The sequence below is a fragment of the Bicyclus anynana genome, chromosome 4 (assembly GCF_947172395.1).
Source record: "Bicyclus anynana chromosome 4, ilBicAnyn1.1, whole genome shotgun sequence".
NCBI classification, from domain to species: domain Eukaryota; kingdom Metazoa; phylum Arthropoda; class Insecta; order Lepidoptera; family Nymphalidae; genus Bicyclus; species Bicyclus anynana.
Window position 1 is genome coordinate 15439467 of NC_069086.1, and position 16486 is coordinate 15455952.

The 16486-nt window shown below is 34.5% G+C and overlaps 1 protein-coding gene across 3 annotated transcripts in view; it reads right to left on the reverse strand.

The window, feature by feature from the left end:
* The window catches only part of LOC112056350 (aquaporin AQPAe.a), a 110621-nt gene that overhangs the window by 63463 nt on the left and 30672 nt on the right, over positions 1–16486 (reverse strand). The window contains exon 1 of one of the 3 annotated variants that reach the window (XM_052891569.1): positions 1710–1933. The exons of the other annotated variants lie outside the window; for them this stretch is intronic. Within the exon in view, the coding sequence (XP_052747529.1) occupies positions 1710–1746 (37 nt within the window). The 5' untranslated portion in view covers positions 1747–1933. Of the gene's footprint in view, positions 1–1709; positions 1934–16486 lie in introns of those variants that run through there. 3 annotated transcript variants of the gene reach the window in all.

Below are 16486 nucleotides of genomic sequence, written 5' to 3' on the forward strand. Positions count from 1 at the left end.
TTATTCCATGGATTTAAATGCAATGTTCTAGATGCAATCCTAACCTGTTCAAGTAAGTAATATATATAAAATGGAAACCAAATCGTTCACGACATTTATTAATAAGGGTTCCATTTTTGTACTACGTACGTTCGGAATCATCGATATAAATCTACGATCGATATTCGGAACCCTAAAAAATAAGAACTAATGTAAAGCTTATCGTTTTGCTCACACGAACAGAGTCACGAGTATCCACTAATGACATATAACACTAACATAAGGGCAAAGTTTGTGTGTGTGTGTATGTTTGTACCTCCTTTGCGCTGAACCTATGTTCAATTAAAGCCAAATCGCTTCAGTAGTAACACAGGCTACTATGTTCAATTATAGCCAAATCGCTTCAGTTCATCCCGGAAAAAATCACGCAGACGAAGTCGCGGGTGTTCGCTAGTAGGTCTATAAATAATTAAGTAACCATCGGCTTTAACTACGATTATATTGCGCCGCAAGTGAAATTTACTACATTAGAAATCATGGCTTTCTAGGAAAACCTATCTTTTCATTTCACATGACTATTGACCGAATTACCTATTTCCAATGCTATTTACGACCTTAACCTTTCCATTGTCACCACAGACCCCTATCTATAAAATATAATTAATATCTATTTACATATTATTAACGATATTATCGCAAGGGCATAATAATTAATAGATTAACCTAAATGGATTTTCTTTAGCTGATTATATCTATAACAAAACATCTATAACCATCAACTAAATAATGTTTTTATATCAGTGATTCTCAATTGATTAATATTAACGTACCTACTCATCTATCGCATAATAAGAAAGTAGAATATGTTGAATTAAATTACCAAAAATGCTATTAATAAAAGTAGAATGAAATAAAAACAATTATTCAAAATTTTATCTGCGTCTGTTCGAACTAACCTACGTACTTTCATGGGACTGTCATAGTTCTAAGTCAATTTAATCCAGAATCCAGATTCCCATTTCAAAAAAATCTTGTAAGGAAATTGGCTAAACAAAAGACCAGAATCGCGGGCGTAATTGATATACCTACTCGTAGTAATAAAATTGCAATTTTAATTATAAAACTCGAGAATCGGAAGTTTCTTTAAAATATTATTATTTAAAAAATAATTATACATGCAAGAAGAGATAAGATTAATTATATTGTTTTTATTGTCTTCAATACTTTTTAATTCTATTGTCAATGTTTAGGCCAATTTCCCCAACAAACTTACAACTTTCCATGCGTTGCAATATTTATATCATTCATGAAATTGTGATATTTCAACAAGATACATATTCCTAATAATTAAACCGAAACCAATATACTGTTTTGCACCGATACATCGTGTAACAAATATATATTGTTATTCAGCATACACAATATTGTTTATTCAATAGAGAAAACTTCGATAAAAACAATTTTCACACGAAGACTTTAATGAAATTTTTTTATTGAAGTAATTCTCGAAAGATATGAAAACATAACTCGCTAAAATTCCACAAATACATACATATTATATTTTTTTTTAATATAATTATTGCTTGTTAATTTAATTTTAAGTTTTCGACTAATTATTATCATTAATATCTTATAATATTAATCCCTGTCGTTTCGAAAGTGCTTGTAAACTAATCTTAATTAAAATAAATGAATATTGTCTATTGACTTTTTTCCGAACGAATACTTACTCTTGTGCATTTCATCCATAGGATAATCCGTCTTCATTTTGCACAAAATTTACAGTTACAGTCCAATATCACAATACCCGCACCGCACCGTTGCGATATCACCGCAAGTTGTTTAAATTTAATTGAAAAATTCCTCTCTCGCCGTTCGGAGGAAATGAACAAGTATCGTCGTATACGCACTACCTTTCTGTAACGCTCCGTGTACCTGAGTGCGCTGGGGATGACAACGGACCACCGCACCGGTTGCAGTTTACTTTTTATTCCGTATGTTCTTGTTATGTTTATAAGTTGATCGACAGTTTGGTATTCGTCCGGCGTCGGTGTAACCGAAAATCTGAGCAATTTGCGGACGTTTATGAAGGACGGATGTAAGTTTCGTCGCTGTTTTTCTCTTGACGCAAATGAAGGATGTTATAAGTATCTTTGACAAAATAGATCCAAAACAGATGCAGTTTTTGCATTTTAATCAAATAAACATAAGTTGATTTTTTTGAAGAAGGTTGTATGTTAGCTGAAGTACGATGAACGTCAAAAGACCCTATCCATACAGTTATTTATAAACATATTTCCGTTTTGAAGATAGAAACTTTTAAAACAAAAATCACCATTCTTGCAACATTATCAACTGTTGGGAGTTATTAAAAAATCACTTTATAATGTTTTAATTTAATAAATAATGGATATTGCGATAGCGCTCCATCTTCGCAGTGGAATTGATTATTCAAGCGCGTCTCATCTCTATTCGGCATCGTACCGGAACGCTTACTCTCTTGGTATGCTTTCGTGGTAATACATACGTACCATCAGACCATTGTTTGTGTTGCAGTTGAATTGTACGGCTGAACTACCCTCAAACCAGACCTTATCTAAAATTATTAAATTGACCCCGAAAGCTAAACCCTAAAACCTAACCTCCTTAAAGCAGCAGACTTAGAGCCCCATTGTATCCCGCCTAAGGACCCAGGATCTTCAGATTACGTAAGGTTTAAAACGCCAGAGAGTTCGTTAAACACTTAAATCACTTAACTTTTCAGTAGAAAACACACCACAAATTGAGAATCTCCTCAGTTAAAGTCGATTAAATTTGTATTAAACAGATTTAAAAGGAGGAGCGATGTAAAAATTACAACATTGTCAGCCTGTTATAATTATGAATGAATGCAATACTTAGGTATAATATGTATACGAGCTATTGTATTCATTTGTAACCCTAAAGTTAAACTTTAATTGTGGAAATTTAAATCCCTATTTTCTTTTTCAGATAATTTTCGCAAAAATATTAAAATTAATGTGTTTTTAACATAGTCTACATTTTGTGAAAGCAGGTGACTTTTTTGTTTTTAATTTATTTTATTTAAGGTGACATGTTTAAAGTTATTCCGAAGAAGTTCGTGGACGTAATCAGTTAAACGCAGGTAACCCACTTCCTGATGGTTAGTCATTATAAGAAAACAACAGTAAATCGCGATGTACTCAAAACACAGAATTTGCAGTTGTTTAATATTCCTCTGCGCATCGATAAAGAATGGTAGGAGGCATGGCTAGCTTAGTGTGCATAAACAGATTTTATACGGTTTTCACCAATGGCCGAAGAGTTTCACCATACTAATCAAAGATTTTATATGGTGGCTCCAGCTTCGCTCACTTGGGACAAACGTGGCAACGATGGGAAAGTATATAATAATAATAAAATCCTTTATTCAGCTAAAAAATACAAATTAAAAAAGAAGAAGAAATTACAAACTAATACTAACAGAGCTTACAAACTACTTAAAGATACCTACTTAAATTACAAGGTTCCTCTGTCTGTACTTAGTATAATAATATAATAAAGAAATTCAGCTGAAAGGGGAGCTGCCTTATATCATTGAGACTTTGGTAAGTTTTGGAAATAGAGATTTATTTTAATGGAATCTCTCTTTATGGTGTTACAGAAGATGAACGGTACATCTGGACCTCGGTTTCGCTGATGGAACCTGATAGTGACGTAGTTGTGATGATTTATTTTTCATCTTTTTATGTGTCAGCTGCATAAGGTATTACTAAATGTCAAATTCAGAATCATCTTTATCAGATCCGTCAGAGGTGTCAATCCTTGTTGCAGTTCTAGGCAAGCTGATATTCCCCTACAAATTTATTTAAGTAATTAAATACTTTTGGCCACCGCATCTTTAATATAAATAAATAAATAAAAAGCCTTTTATTATTTCTCATTTACATATGATAATTATTGTAACACCTTTTATACAAAACAAAATAGGTGTTACAGAAGATGTTTTTGACTACAAAATAGGTAATACTTAGTACATTTTCTGCAACATATCCTTTTATTAATATATATGGATCTTTAAAATGATAAATGCATGAACTTAAATCTGGGGTCAAGAGTAGTTGAGTTAGCTAGGATTGAGGAATGCTCTAAAGTATCAAATCTTCTAGTATCTATCATAATCTAGTTATTTTTTAATTCCTTTTTAAATTGAAGTATTATTTCAATTATCAATTGATCAATACTGTGAACAAAATAAAAGGCTTATTTTAATTTTACACGACATGTTAAAAACACATTACGACAAAAAAATCTATGTACCTAATCCAAAATTGCGATTACAAACGCGCCTGGCATCTTTAGGAAGCGTAAACTACCTCCAGCAAATCATCCACCTCACCAGTAAATAAAAAAAAATGAAGTAAACCGTACAAGGAAAATTACGTGCTACGACCCCGCTTGAGTTAAAAATAGAATACTGGGATAAAACTTTACTATACAAGAGTTTACTTTATTTATAAACTAGTTCCCAGTGAGGTTATAAAGCCTGTCCTGAGCGAGTATGGTGCATCTAAGGCTATATAAAGAATCACTATTTTTAACACATAATGGCTTTAAGAACTTTAACTATAATACTAAGATATAGTTCTAACAGTCAGTACTAGTTTTGTCGTATTGTATTGTGTCTGTATTTGTAGATAGCGGACGCCCGTGACTTCGTCTGCCCTTAGACCTCCTTAATCCGGCCTTCTCGCAAAATCCGTTCTTAAATGTCCTATTCTTAATCAACATTATCAGCCAATTGTAACGGGTCAATCCTCCTTTCCTTTTAGGGGAGGGGATATGTGACGCTCACGATATCCCAATGCTGATTGGCGCGCTTAGGGTGGTAATTTTTTGACTAACTATTATTAATTAATGATCACTATATAAGATGTTAATGAATTAATGACAATCATCGGGACCAACGGCTTAATGTGATCTCCGAGGAACAGGGGTGTACCACCACCAACTTCCCAACTCCAGGCTGAGAATTTAGAGACTGAACATTGGTTAAAAGAAATAAAAGGATACATAGGCCGACCTAGACCTCAAACCCAGGACCTTGTGATCCAAAATAACATAGGCTAACCACTGGATCAACGAGGCAACATATAAAAGTAAGTCCACGTCCACTCACAGCATGCGCTTGTTGCGTACTAAGACAAGATATGCGCCTGCACCTCTTTGAGTAATGACATAACATTATGGAGATATCTAACGATTTATATCGATGGTTATCGGTATTTTTGTGTATTACATAGGGGATTAAAGTGTTAACTTAATCTACGGAACCCTACACTGCGCGTGGCCCGACACGCACTTGTTTTTTATTCTAATTTCCATAGATACACTATAATAATGACCAGTTTATAAGGATATAAAATCAAATGCGATTCAGAGAAATGTGCGTAACCTATAAATACCGATGCAGAGAAAGGAAATGTATGACGTAGATAGAATATTATGAATGGAAATAAACCTACTACCTAGAACAGTCTAGCGGAAAGCTTTTGAACTCAATATGGACTTTAACATAAAATCTTAATCACGTTTTATAAGAACTTTACGCTATTGGAAAAACCGAGACAATGCAGACACGGTCTATTAACAAGCGCCTATTTGATCAAAAGTCAATAGAAATTCATTTATTGAGAGATGATCTACTTTTTTAGGCTTTTCACTCAAATCTGTTGTGACCACAGTTTAAGGCAGATTCATTTTTTTTCTTTACAAGTTAGTCCTTGATTACAATCTCACCAATTGATTACAATCTCAACAAGTGATGATGTAGTCTTAGATGGAAGCGGGGTAACTTGTGAGGAGGATGAAAATCCACACACCTTTCGGTTTCTACACGGCATCGTACCGGAACGCTACGTAGCAGTACGTCTTTGCCGGTAGGGTGATAACTAGCCACGGCCGAAGCCTCCCACCAGCCAGACCTGGACCAATTAAGAAAATCTCAATCTGCTCAGCCGGTTATCGAACCCAGGACCTCCGTTTTGTAAATCCACCGCGCTTACCACGGAGGCCGCCATTTAAGGAGAAACAACAATAAGAAACTGAAAATATGCTCTTTTTCACATTATTTGTCATAATTTACAATTAATATCATCATCAGCCTTCTAATAAAGCCCATAGTTAGCGACCAAGTCTAGATCTTACTTTTATTAAATACGCAGTATTTACCACACAACATGGGAAACGCTAAAGATAACGCTTTTATTAAATCTGTGGTATTTGCATTTTCAAAACATTTTCATACGAGTTCAATCAATTATCAAAGTAAGATAGAATAAGGTAAAGTACAAAGTTAGTAAATGTCCACTCCGCATGCTTAAACTAACCCCATTGGCATAGAGTCAAGCCGCAATGCCAAATGCTTTCCCTACTCTGTAAATCACAACATCTCTTGAGGTTACGAAAACAGCCGAGCCTTTTGTTTGAGGAATATTAAATAAGAAGGTAGGTATTAGCCGATGGACGTCCACTGCAGGGCATAGAATTTTTCTAGGGGCTTCCAAACATTCGATCCTGAGCCGCCTTCATCCAGCGAATCCCTACGACAATCTGCGGGATCAACCAACACTGCGCTTTCTAGTGTGGGGACACCAACTTCAACCGGTTCTTCGAATTATGTGCCTCGCTCATTGCCACTACAGCTTCGCAACTCAGTGAGCTATGTCGGTGACTTTGGTTCTTCTACGGATCTCCTCTCTTCTGATTCGATCAAACAAAAATACTCCAAGCATAGCTCGTTCCATCACCCGCTGTGTGACTCTGAGTCTTCTTATGAGGCCCATAGTTAGCGACATTATTGCGAGTGTCATAGGCTATATTTTATTCCCACGGAAACGGGACTAGGCGGGTGAAACTGCTTGCTCGTTGCATGTGTTACGCGAAAATCTCCCCTTTAAAAATTCTAAAAAAAGAGAATAAAGCCGCTGGCGTCCGCTAGTCAGTTCATATAAGAGCTATAAAAATTGCTGGCGTAGTATATTTATCTGAAATCTAAATCATGTTTATTCGGCGTATCTGTTCATATCTACTTAGTTTGTAACATTGTCCTATTTTTTGCGATTGCTACTCGTAAATATTAGCCCGATGCATATCTTCATATCGCAAACACAAGGATTATCTTTTATTTGTCTGGTTGTTATATTTGATTCAATAACTTATTGTTATTACCATTCCAGTCGTAAAAATAAATTCTTGCTACCACCTAGATTTGGTACATTTCATAGTAGGTATATAAGCTTCTACGGTAAGAAAAACAACCATCCAATTATTACTTTGCGCGCACTTATAGTACTGAATTAGCCTATAAGATATTTAAACAATTGCGCGTTTAAATAGCTTATAGGCTAGGCAAAATCCGCGCGTTTTATTACGTTATTGATAAATATTCTACCACGGGCGGGCAGCTTTCTCGCGCAAAGAATTTCTATCGCAATTCAGCGCGGGAATGCTGCCTGCGTGATGGGCACCCTACCAAGGGCGGCAAATTTCGATAATTATTTCTAGGTATTAGTTTTAATTTTAATTTATTTTAATTTTGTAGTTGTAGTTATATTTCCTTATATTTTATTTTTATAATAAGTTTAGCTAATTTAAGTATTATCTTCATTAATAAATACTATTCCTTCTACCACGTATTTACTTAATTCTTTGTAGTTTGTCCACATAAACATAAGGAGAGGGCCCACAGAGGAACATTGCTTAGGCCATTAAGAGACCTTAATGCGGCATTGCGGAGTTCTTATTTGTGGATCCAACTTCCTTTTGCGGTGTAGATACCAACGCATTCGTTAATAAGTGGTTATCTAAAAAGGGGAATACAATGCCCTTATGGGCCAGGACCCAATAGCTGTAGCCATATGTGTTAGAAATGCAAACCATACGCGGTGGTAATGAACTTAACATTAGCTTAACATTAGCAAAATTTACTCCTAAGTGACATTGAAAAATTCGAATATATACGAGTATTATAAGGTTGCGTGACGAATTAGTCTCCTAGTCAAATGTTAAAAGGATAATAATAAACGCAAGTCTGTTAATATACAATTATATGATTAACAAAAGCAAGCATATAAATCATTAAGGCGTGAAGGTCCGTGCATATTATACGAACGCCCATAAAGTGGCTGGATAATTTATTCCGCTCTTATCGGTTGTAAAAATACAGTAGTGGTCACAAGATAAGCCTGCAGGCATTGTTTCAACCTCGCGTTTGGTTGTTTGTCTGACACACTTACGTTAACCGTTTGCCAAATGTTTGGATAGAGACGTAAAGAACATTCAATGTAAAAATTATACTGTTTACTGTACTAATGCACTTGCGTGTAGTTGTGAGTTAATGCATTTGTGGTGATACAACCTCCGTTAACGAAGATCTTCGTCTAATGCAGTGATTCCCAAAGTGGTCTATACCGACCCCTAGAGGTCTATGACAACCTGTAAGGGGTCTACGTCAGAAAAAAAATTTGGAGGTCTCTGAAACGAAAATGGGGGTCCACGATAGTAGATCTCAACACATACACTGATAGCATCTATTTACTTACATCATGCTATCTTATAATATCAAAACATATACATTATTTATAAAAGTACCTATGAAATACAAAAAAAATATTATATATGTTTATAAAATTGTGTAAGTTGTAGGATGTTGGTATTCGCTTTGTGGTCGCAATACATTTTGAACATGTAAAAGTCTGAGAAAAGAAAACCTTTACTTTAAGTTTTTAACACTAAACTTCACTACAGTTTACAAGAAATCAATATCAGGTAAGTAGGGGGTCTACCCAACACGGAAAAACATGGCAAGGGGTCTACGACACAAAAAAGTTTGGGGAACTCTGGTCTAATCAGAGGGTGCAGTCCTCGACCAGTCTCAATCTCGAGTCAGTCTTTTTGTTTTATTATCTTCTGATTTGAATGTATTAGAAGAGTTTTGATTAGTTGTTAATAATAACTGACTGTAACGTCATCTGGGTCTCAACTGAAAATCAGCGCTGGGCATTGCTTTTTTGCTATGATAGGCTAATGCTGAGCTGTAAACCCTTTCTGTTTGGTTCATATAATATCTAAGATATGATGTACTGTTTGTGACACTAAAATGAATAAACTTATTTTCTTTCTTCTCCCCTTAGTCAGTACAATTGATATAGTTACTAACCAGACCCCACTTGTTCCTAGAGCCCTGTGTAGTGAAAAACATTGCAAGGAGGTATAGGATTGGTGCAGTGTACTGGACTTGTGTAAACTAACATGAAGAAGTATAAAATGCAAACAAGTGCGATGCTCGAGTATAGAGAACAGGTTTTTGTATTCTTGTAAGCGCCGATCGCTTCAAGTGATCAGCCTCAATTTCTTTCTTGTAATACAAGTTTATTACGATCATGATTTGCGTTGTTAACCGAAATGACTTAAGTCATAAAGTAACACACATATACGCACAATCAGGACTTATAATTCATAAAGCATCTGACCGTTAAAAATTACCTTGCCAACCGAATACAATAGGGAACTAACAACTTAAGCTAACTTAGCCCACTAACGAAACAAATCATGCCCACGATGGAATGATGACAGGAATATTAGTTTCATATCCGCGTCGGACAGATAGGCTGATCCTTTGCGCAAAAAAGAGCCATTACCCTACTCGTATCTCCGCAACATATACTTCGATTATTGAATGCATCGCCATGTACTTACGACAAAAACCTCACTGCAGTTGGCACAGCACACCCTACTAGCAAAGACGTACCGCCAAGCGATTTAACGTTCCGATTGCCGGTACGTCACCGCGTAGAAACCAGATGTATGCATAGTATATTAACCTCTTCCAAAGAAGCCTGCTTCCATCTTAGACTGCATAGTCACTTAAAATCAGGCGAGATCGCGGTACAAGAGCTAATAATTTAAAAAAAATACATTAGTCGTATAGTACTAGGTATATATCGGCGTGGTAAAGCCAGATAACTATTGGTATATTTGTAGCATAGACACAAATATGCGCAAGATATGAGCCAGCCTTAAGAAAAAACAATAATAGTGTTGTCATAGAAAAAAAAAAAAAACAATTATCTATATTACAATTTATTCAAAAATTACGACCTTCACACCAGTTCACACCTCATTCTGACAACATTAATTATCAGGATATCGAGTCTTCAATTGTCTACTCTGTAGTTATTTGTTTTTAATTTATTTTTAATTGACGCAAGCTATTTTTTCAGACCACTCATGAGTAATTTATCTATTGTTTACTTATTCTCACGTTATAATTGAAAACTGTAATCGTTATGGGCTTTTTATGTGAATTCCTTGCAGCTCATGTATTTTCATTGGGTATTTCCCGGCTGCATATTTTTGTGATTCGTAAAAAAACGAAAATTTAGATGAACGTTGTGAGGTCACAAGGTTAACGAGCGGTAATGAAATCTCAGAAAAGTCTACTAAAGGATTTGTCTGTGGTTTCCTTATAAAAATTAAAATTAGTTTAAATCACATCAATTGATTTAGAACTTTGGACGTTCGTTCATCTGTAGTGACTCTATACGGAAGGCAGATTTTACCACGAGTCGACAAGAGACTCAACAGTTTCTCTTTTAACATTCCTATATTATTTAATCTGAACTAAACTACTGTAATTATTAAAGATAGTCTCAAGAAAACGATCAACAACACAGTCATTCTCCTTATAAGCAATTTAAATAGAACTATTATAAAATTATTAGGTCTAATTATCAGAAGTAAGATTTAACATCGAGGTAATTTCAGCCAAGTTCTTCAAAGCAAACATTTTCATCCTAAATCTTCAGCCATATAAAAATCTACACAGGTCATTTCCAAAAAGTAGTCTCTTATCTAAATGTGCGTCCATATAACATTACTACCGAAAACAAGTGTTATCTGCAGCTGTAAAAGGCTGTTATAAGAGCAATTTGCTACCACAATCACTAGCGCGCTGATGGATCGAAGTATGTCAAGTTTATTGGAACACTGCGGGATGGAATACATTATTTTAGGAGGTTAACTTTTTTTTTGCTCTAAAGAAATGTAAAATATCTTCATATTAAATCATCATTTATTGCACAAAATATGTAGTAAATGGTGACAAACAAAATATTTAAGTACAATGTTTTCGCTTGAAGGGCGTGCTCATTACACAAAATATTACTAAGAAACTATATCATCACAAAATACACAAAAAACAAATATTATAAATGTTATACATATACACATAGTTACAATAATAATATAACCCAAATGTGCGTCTTGAATTGGACCAAATACATTGCATCTTTTTTTCTTGTATTTGTAAAGTTGTTGATGCAAGTTTAAAGGTAAACTTACTGACTGACGCAAATTATATATGTAATGAACGTAGGTACGTGTTACAAATGAAATTCATATTATTATTATTTTATTGAAACTCTTGATTTCATGCATCGGAAATAGTATACACAGACAGACATGAGTTGCAGGGAACTACTGAATTCAGGTGGTTCTAAACTGGTGTGTTTAGAAATACCTTAAAGATATCTTATGTCCAAACAGCCCATAATGATGGATAAATATATCTTTTCCGTTCGATGACTATGATAAGTATTTGCGTAATTCTACCAAATATGTACAAAATACACACCCAATATATAGCCCATGTAGTTAAACCTCAAAAAACTTTTTCATAGAGGAAAATATACGAATTAATCTGCATTTTTCAATATATTGTACAACGGAAAATATATTTTACCGAGAACGGAAACCTGAGCACAATTTTCCTCCGTAAGTATAGATATTAAGTATATTACATCATACATCTTCGTATCTAGTTGCAGTTTTACACAAGCTATCAAGTTAATAAAATCATCTGCAGACTTCAGACTTGTGAACGAAGAACACCACAAGCGCTTTTGGTTACCGCGGATAAAACTAAAACAAAGTTATTGATGTATATGATTCATCTCTTAGGATTCATTATAAGGAATGGCACTAATGGCACACACACAAATATTACAAGGACCAGCACCAAAATGCTACTGTACAAATCATTAGTTCTAAGTATTATGGAGTATGGTAGTATAGCTTGGAGACCTCATGATGCTACTCATATTCTTAGGATTGAACGAGTTCAAAAGCGCTTCCTGTGGCATCTTACTGGGGGGGGCAAATCCTCCCAGTCACAAAGGTAAGAAGTTTAAAGAGTTACAGTGAGCGGTTAAATTTTTTCAATATAGATTCCCTTGAAACTCGTAGAAACAAACTTGACCTAACATTCTTATTTAGAATCTTCAATAATAAAGTCGATTGCCCCTCACTTCTTTAAAGTTTTAATTTTAAAGTTCCTATAAGATGCCCGAGAATATCGAGAAGGAAAGACTTTCTACTTCTTGGTCCCCGCCGATCAACAGTTATGGGTGCAAACTCGCTAATCTCAAGAATATAAAATCATACAATATGTTTTATATGTTAGACATTCATAATGGGTCCCTAGCCAATTTCAAAAAGGAAATGCGTGTAGCTATTAATCTATTTTAGTCCTATTACATTATAATTTATATTTTTTTTTTTTTTTTGTTTATTTAAATGTACTCGTATTTCAATGCATGCGGTTTTTTTTTCTTTTAATATTGTATCTATATTCTTTTACCTATGTATAGCTGTAAAACTGTTTAACTTTAATTAGTATTATAATTATAAAGATAATCTTATTATTTAAGGCATGTAGTGTTAACCTATAAGTGGCCAAACATTTTGCCTTGTTACCTATGTTATTAAAATATTATATAGCTTATAAGAAATGTAAGGTTGTTGGTTAACCAATCCTCATGGTGAGATTAATCATGTACGCAGGAGATATTATAGTGCACAAGTGTATGCGCAAGCACAGGTGCAATCTCTTTTCCCTTACTCTCGAAATCCGATGGGACGGCAGACCGACATGACTGGTGAGAGATCAGGCCCAGGACCGACGGCTTTACGTGCTCTCCGAGGCACGGGGATGTACTAACACCCCCAACTTTCCAACTCCAGGCTACTATTAAGATTTTCCTTGTAAGAAAAATCCCAATAACCTATTTTTTTTAGCCTAACCCGGCATTCAAACCCTGGACTGGCATTTTCCGTAGCTGAACCAGCTAACCACGGGACCAATGAGGCAGTTAAAAGTATACTTCCAGATTTCATTTTCATGAAAATAAGTTCAGTAATTTGTGTTAAAATCAAAATAACTGAAATACATTTTATAAGTCGGTTCCATTTTTAAGTTAAATAGATTTATTTCTTGTTTGTCGCGTGTCTGCATTACCCTGACATTGGCCGTGCAAAGTTCAGAAGGCGACGGAACAAATTGCTACCTTATCCATTTATTTAGATGCGTCACATTATTGTTTACGCTAAAATAAGGCGCTTACCTGTGAGTTGACGTGGTATCAATTATTTAAATTCTATACACACTTATAAGTGTATTCGTTACTGTATATATTTGCCATTGTCCAGCGCGTATCTAGTAATAGATGGCAATAAATCATTGTCACGTAATTTACTTACAAGTAAATTAGTTCCTGTTTTTATAGCTAAGCAAAGAGTTTATAACTAAAAGCAAATTTTACAGCTTTAGCTTATAACTTTACTTTAATATATTTTTTTATTATTAACTAGCAAAACTGTGGCAATACGGGGATAAAATATAGCCTATCTTATTAGATGCTAATGAAGCATTCCATTGGTGAAAGAAGCAACATTTACTGCAACAGCAGGGCATGTAAGGAACACGTAAGGAACTGTCGCCACAGTGTCGCCCTGTGTCTACCAATCTGAGGCGTAGGCAATGGCAATATGCCCTTTCAAACTGAAACACAGCAATGCTGTCTGGTACCACCGGTACCGGGTACAGTCTGGTCTGGTAAAAGTAGCAGTAGCCTTCCCTGAACGAGCTCTATCACAAGAAGCTATTCTACTACAAAATTTTCAGCCACCTAGTAGCATTGTTGGTTAGTCGTATGGAGAGTTAGCCAATGAAATTACCCACATAACACTTGACAAATAATTTATAACACGTCACATTTATAAATAGTTATTTTGTCATCGATTGTCTAAAGAAAATATATAAAGTCAACAATTATGAAGAATGTTTCTGCTGAAAAATGTAAAGCGCAAAGCAGTTAAACAAATAAGCCGTGGAAATTATCACCGGCCGTGACAATGGCGGGACAGTGCTAAACTGCTAACCTAATATAGCATGTCGCAAATCGTTCTTATGCTGTAACTAACTAGGTTATGGGCTGTATCTATTACTAACCTACGCCCTGCGGTTTTATCCTATAAAGCTTATGACACTCACAAATAACATAGCTTTCTGGTGGGTGGTTTTTAAAATCGGTTCAGTAGATCCAAAGATTACCACCACAAACCTCATCATTCTACCTAGCATTGGTTAGACGGCATAACGTGCTCTTCGAGGCACGGGGATGTAACACCACTAACCTGCCAACTCCGGGCTGATTTTATTAGAAAAAATAGGTGAATATGCAATAATCAATAACCAGTCCCAGGAGAGAAAACTATTCATATTCCCACAAGCTGGACCGTTTCCGTTTATCGAAGTCGTTTTTTAGTTTCTATATAACGATAATGTTTGTATTAAATATGAAAATTTTCGTTTGACTTCATAAACTCAATGCATTCTTTAAAGTCATTTGAAAAGCGAAAAACAAAATCATACCTACTGTTAATCGGGTTGAAGACGGTGCAGAAAAAATACAAAATTAAAGAACCTACTTGGCTTGTCACCGCCTTCAAACCCATCACAAGAAAGTTCATAGTTTCAAAAGTTAAATGGATGACTAGTGTGTTCGTATTTTTGTGATTGTAATTAAGAGTCTAGTAATAAAGACATGAAAGAGCACTGTCTAAGATACCTAAACATTTTCAATATTCATTGCTTGAAATAATAGACCATCGGTTCAGTGCCGTCTTTAAATTGATCTTAATGGGTACGTTTTTAGGTTTTGATGTCGGTTGTATTTTTTAAGGTTTTTATTTATTTACTACGCAATCTGTTTTTTTTTTGTTTGTTGAATTATCTATTTTTATCTGTTTAGTTGATCTAATAATGACGCTATACGGTTGTTGTATTTTTAAAACAATAAACGTGAAAGATGAAGTCCACGATATAATCATAGTTGAGTCACGCAAATATTTCTAGAACTTAACTTATAAATGACTGTCAATAATAATTAATAAAAAAAAACACAATAAGGTTTTTCAATAATAGGAAGTAAAGTACACCACAGATGTAATTAAAATATAATTTATCTTTACTGTTATAATAAAAAAAAATACAACATTAACTATTTGTATTATAACCATTATTGTAAATGTAAACAAGTAAATATATATTCTTCTTCTTCTTCTCTTAAATATAAAAAAATCAAGAAAAGATATAAAATAATTGATATATTTCTTTCGCGAAGAAAGTTAGTTTTTAGGTACATAAAAGTAAAATAAACAAAAGTTTCTTTTAAGTTTTTATGTAGTCAACGTATGCCAAGAATTAAGACGTAACCTAAACCTTCAAGGCATTGACGGTGCATGTCAAATGAACATTACACAGCCTTGAATTGTGTCGGGTCAGCCCAAGTTATAGACTATAGCGTTTTTTATTAATATTTTTTTTCTCTAATGACTTTTTGGTTAGATTACATACAGTAACATTTGGGTGATGCAATATCCGCTTTCCTCGTGTACCTAACATATCGAATGTTGGTACTCCTACTACTATTTAGTTTGTTCTACTATTTAGTAATTCCCAGGAAATGTGTTTAATATAATTTATTTCACATATTTCTGGGCTAATTTAAGAGTTATAATAATAATAATACATTTCATATGAATTGTATACAAGAACGGATTATATTGTAGGAAATAGTAGTCTGAGATGGACATGACGTCGTTCAATCTTGTGTTGACCTGTGCCTACGCTAGGTGTTATAACTTGTTTCCGTGAATAGTAGGAGTTAGAGAGGGGGAGAATGACTGGAGCAGTGAATGGTGAGTATTGGCTAGTCGGAAGGGATCCTTTAAACCTGCACCCGGAGTCACAAGTTCCCAGGACTGCTTAAGGTGCTGCTCTGCCATTCTAGGTTCTTATTTCGGTTACAGTTTGATTTGTTAATTAAGTTGTCCTGACTAATATTGTGGATCATAACCTTTTTTCAATATTGGTCTTTCTAATCTTTGTAAATCCACTTCTGAGTTTTTTCCTAAAAATATTATACAGAATGTCCCATAATTAATTGATAAAACGCAATTTGGAGATAAACCACCTAATTATTTAAAACTAATTTGAATAATATTCTAAAAAACGCTAGGGTGACCAAGTTATATTTTTTTTCGGATTTTTCAAATTTTCTATCTAGTATCGGTTTTTTCAATGCAGTAGCTGCCTCTGGTTCTG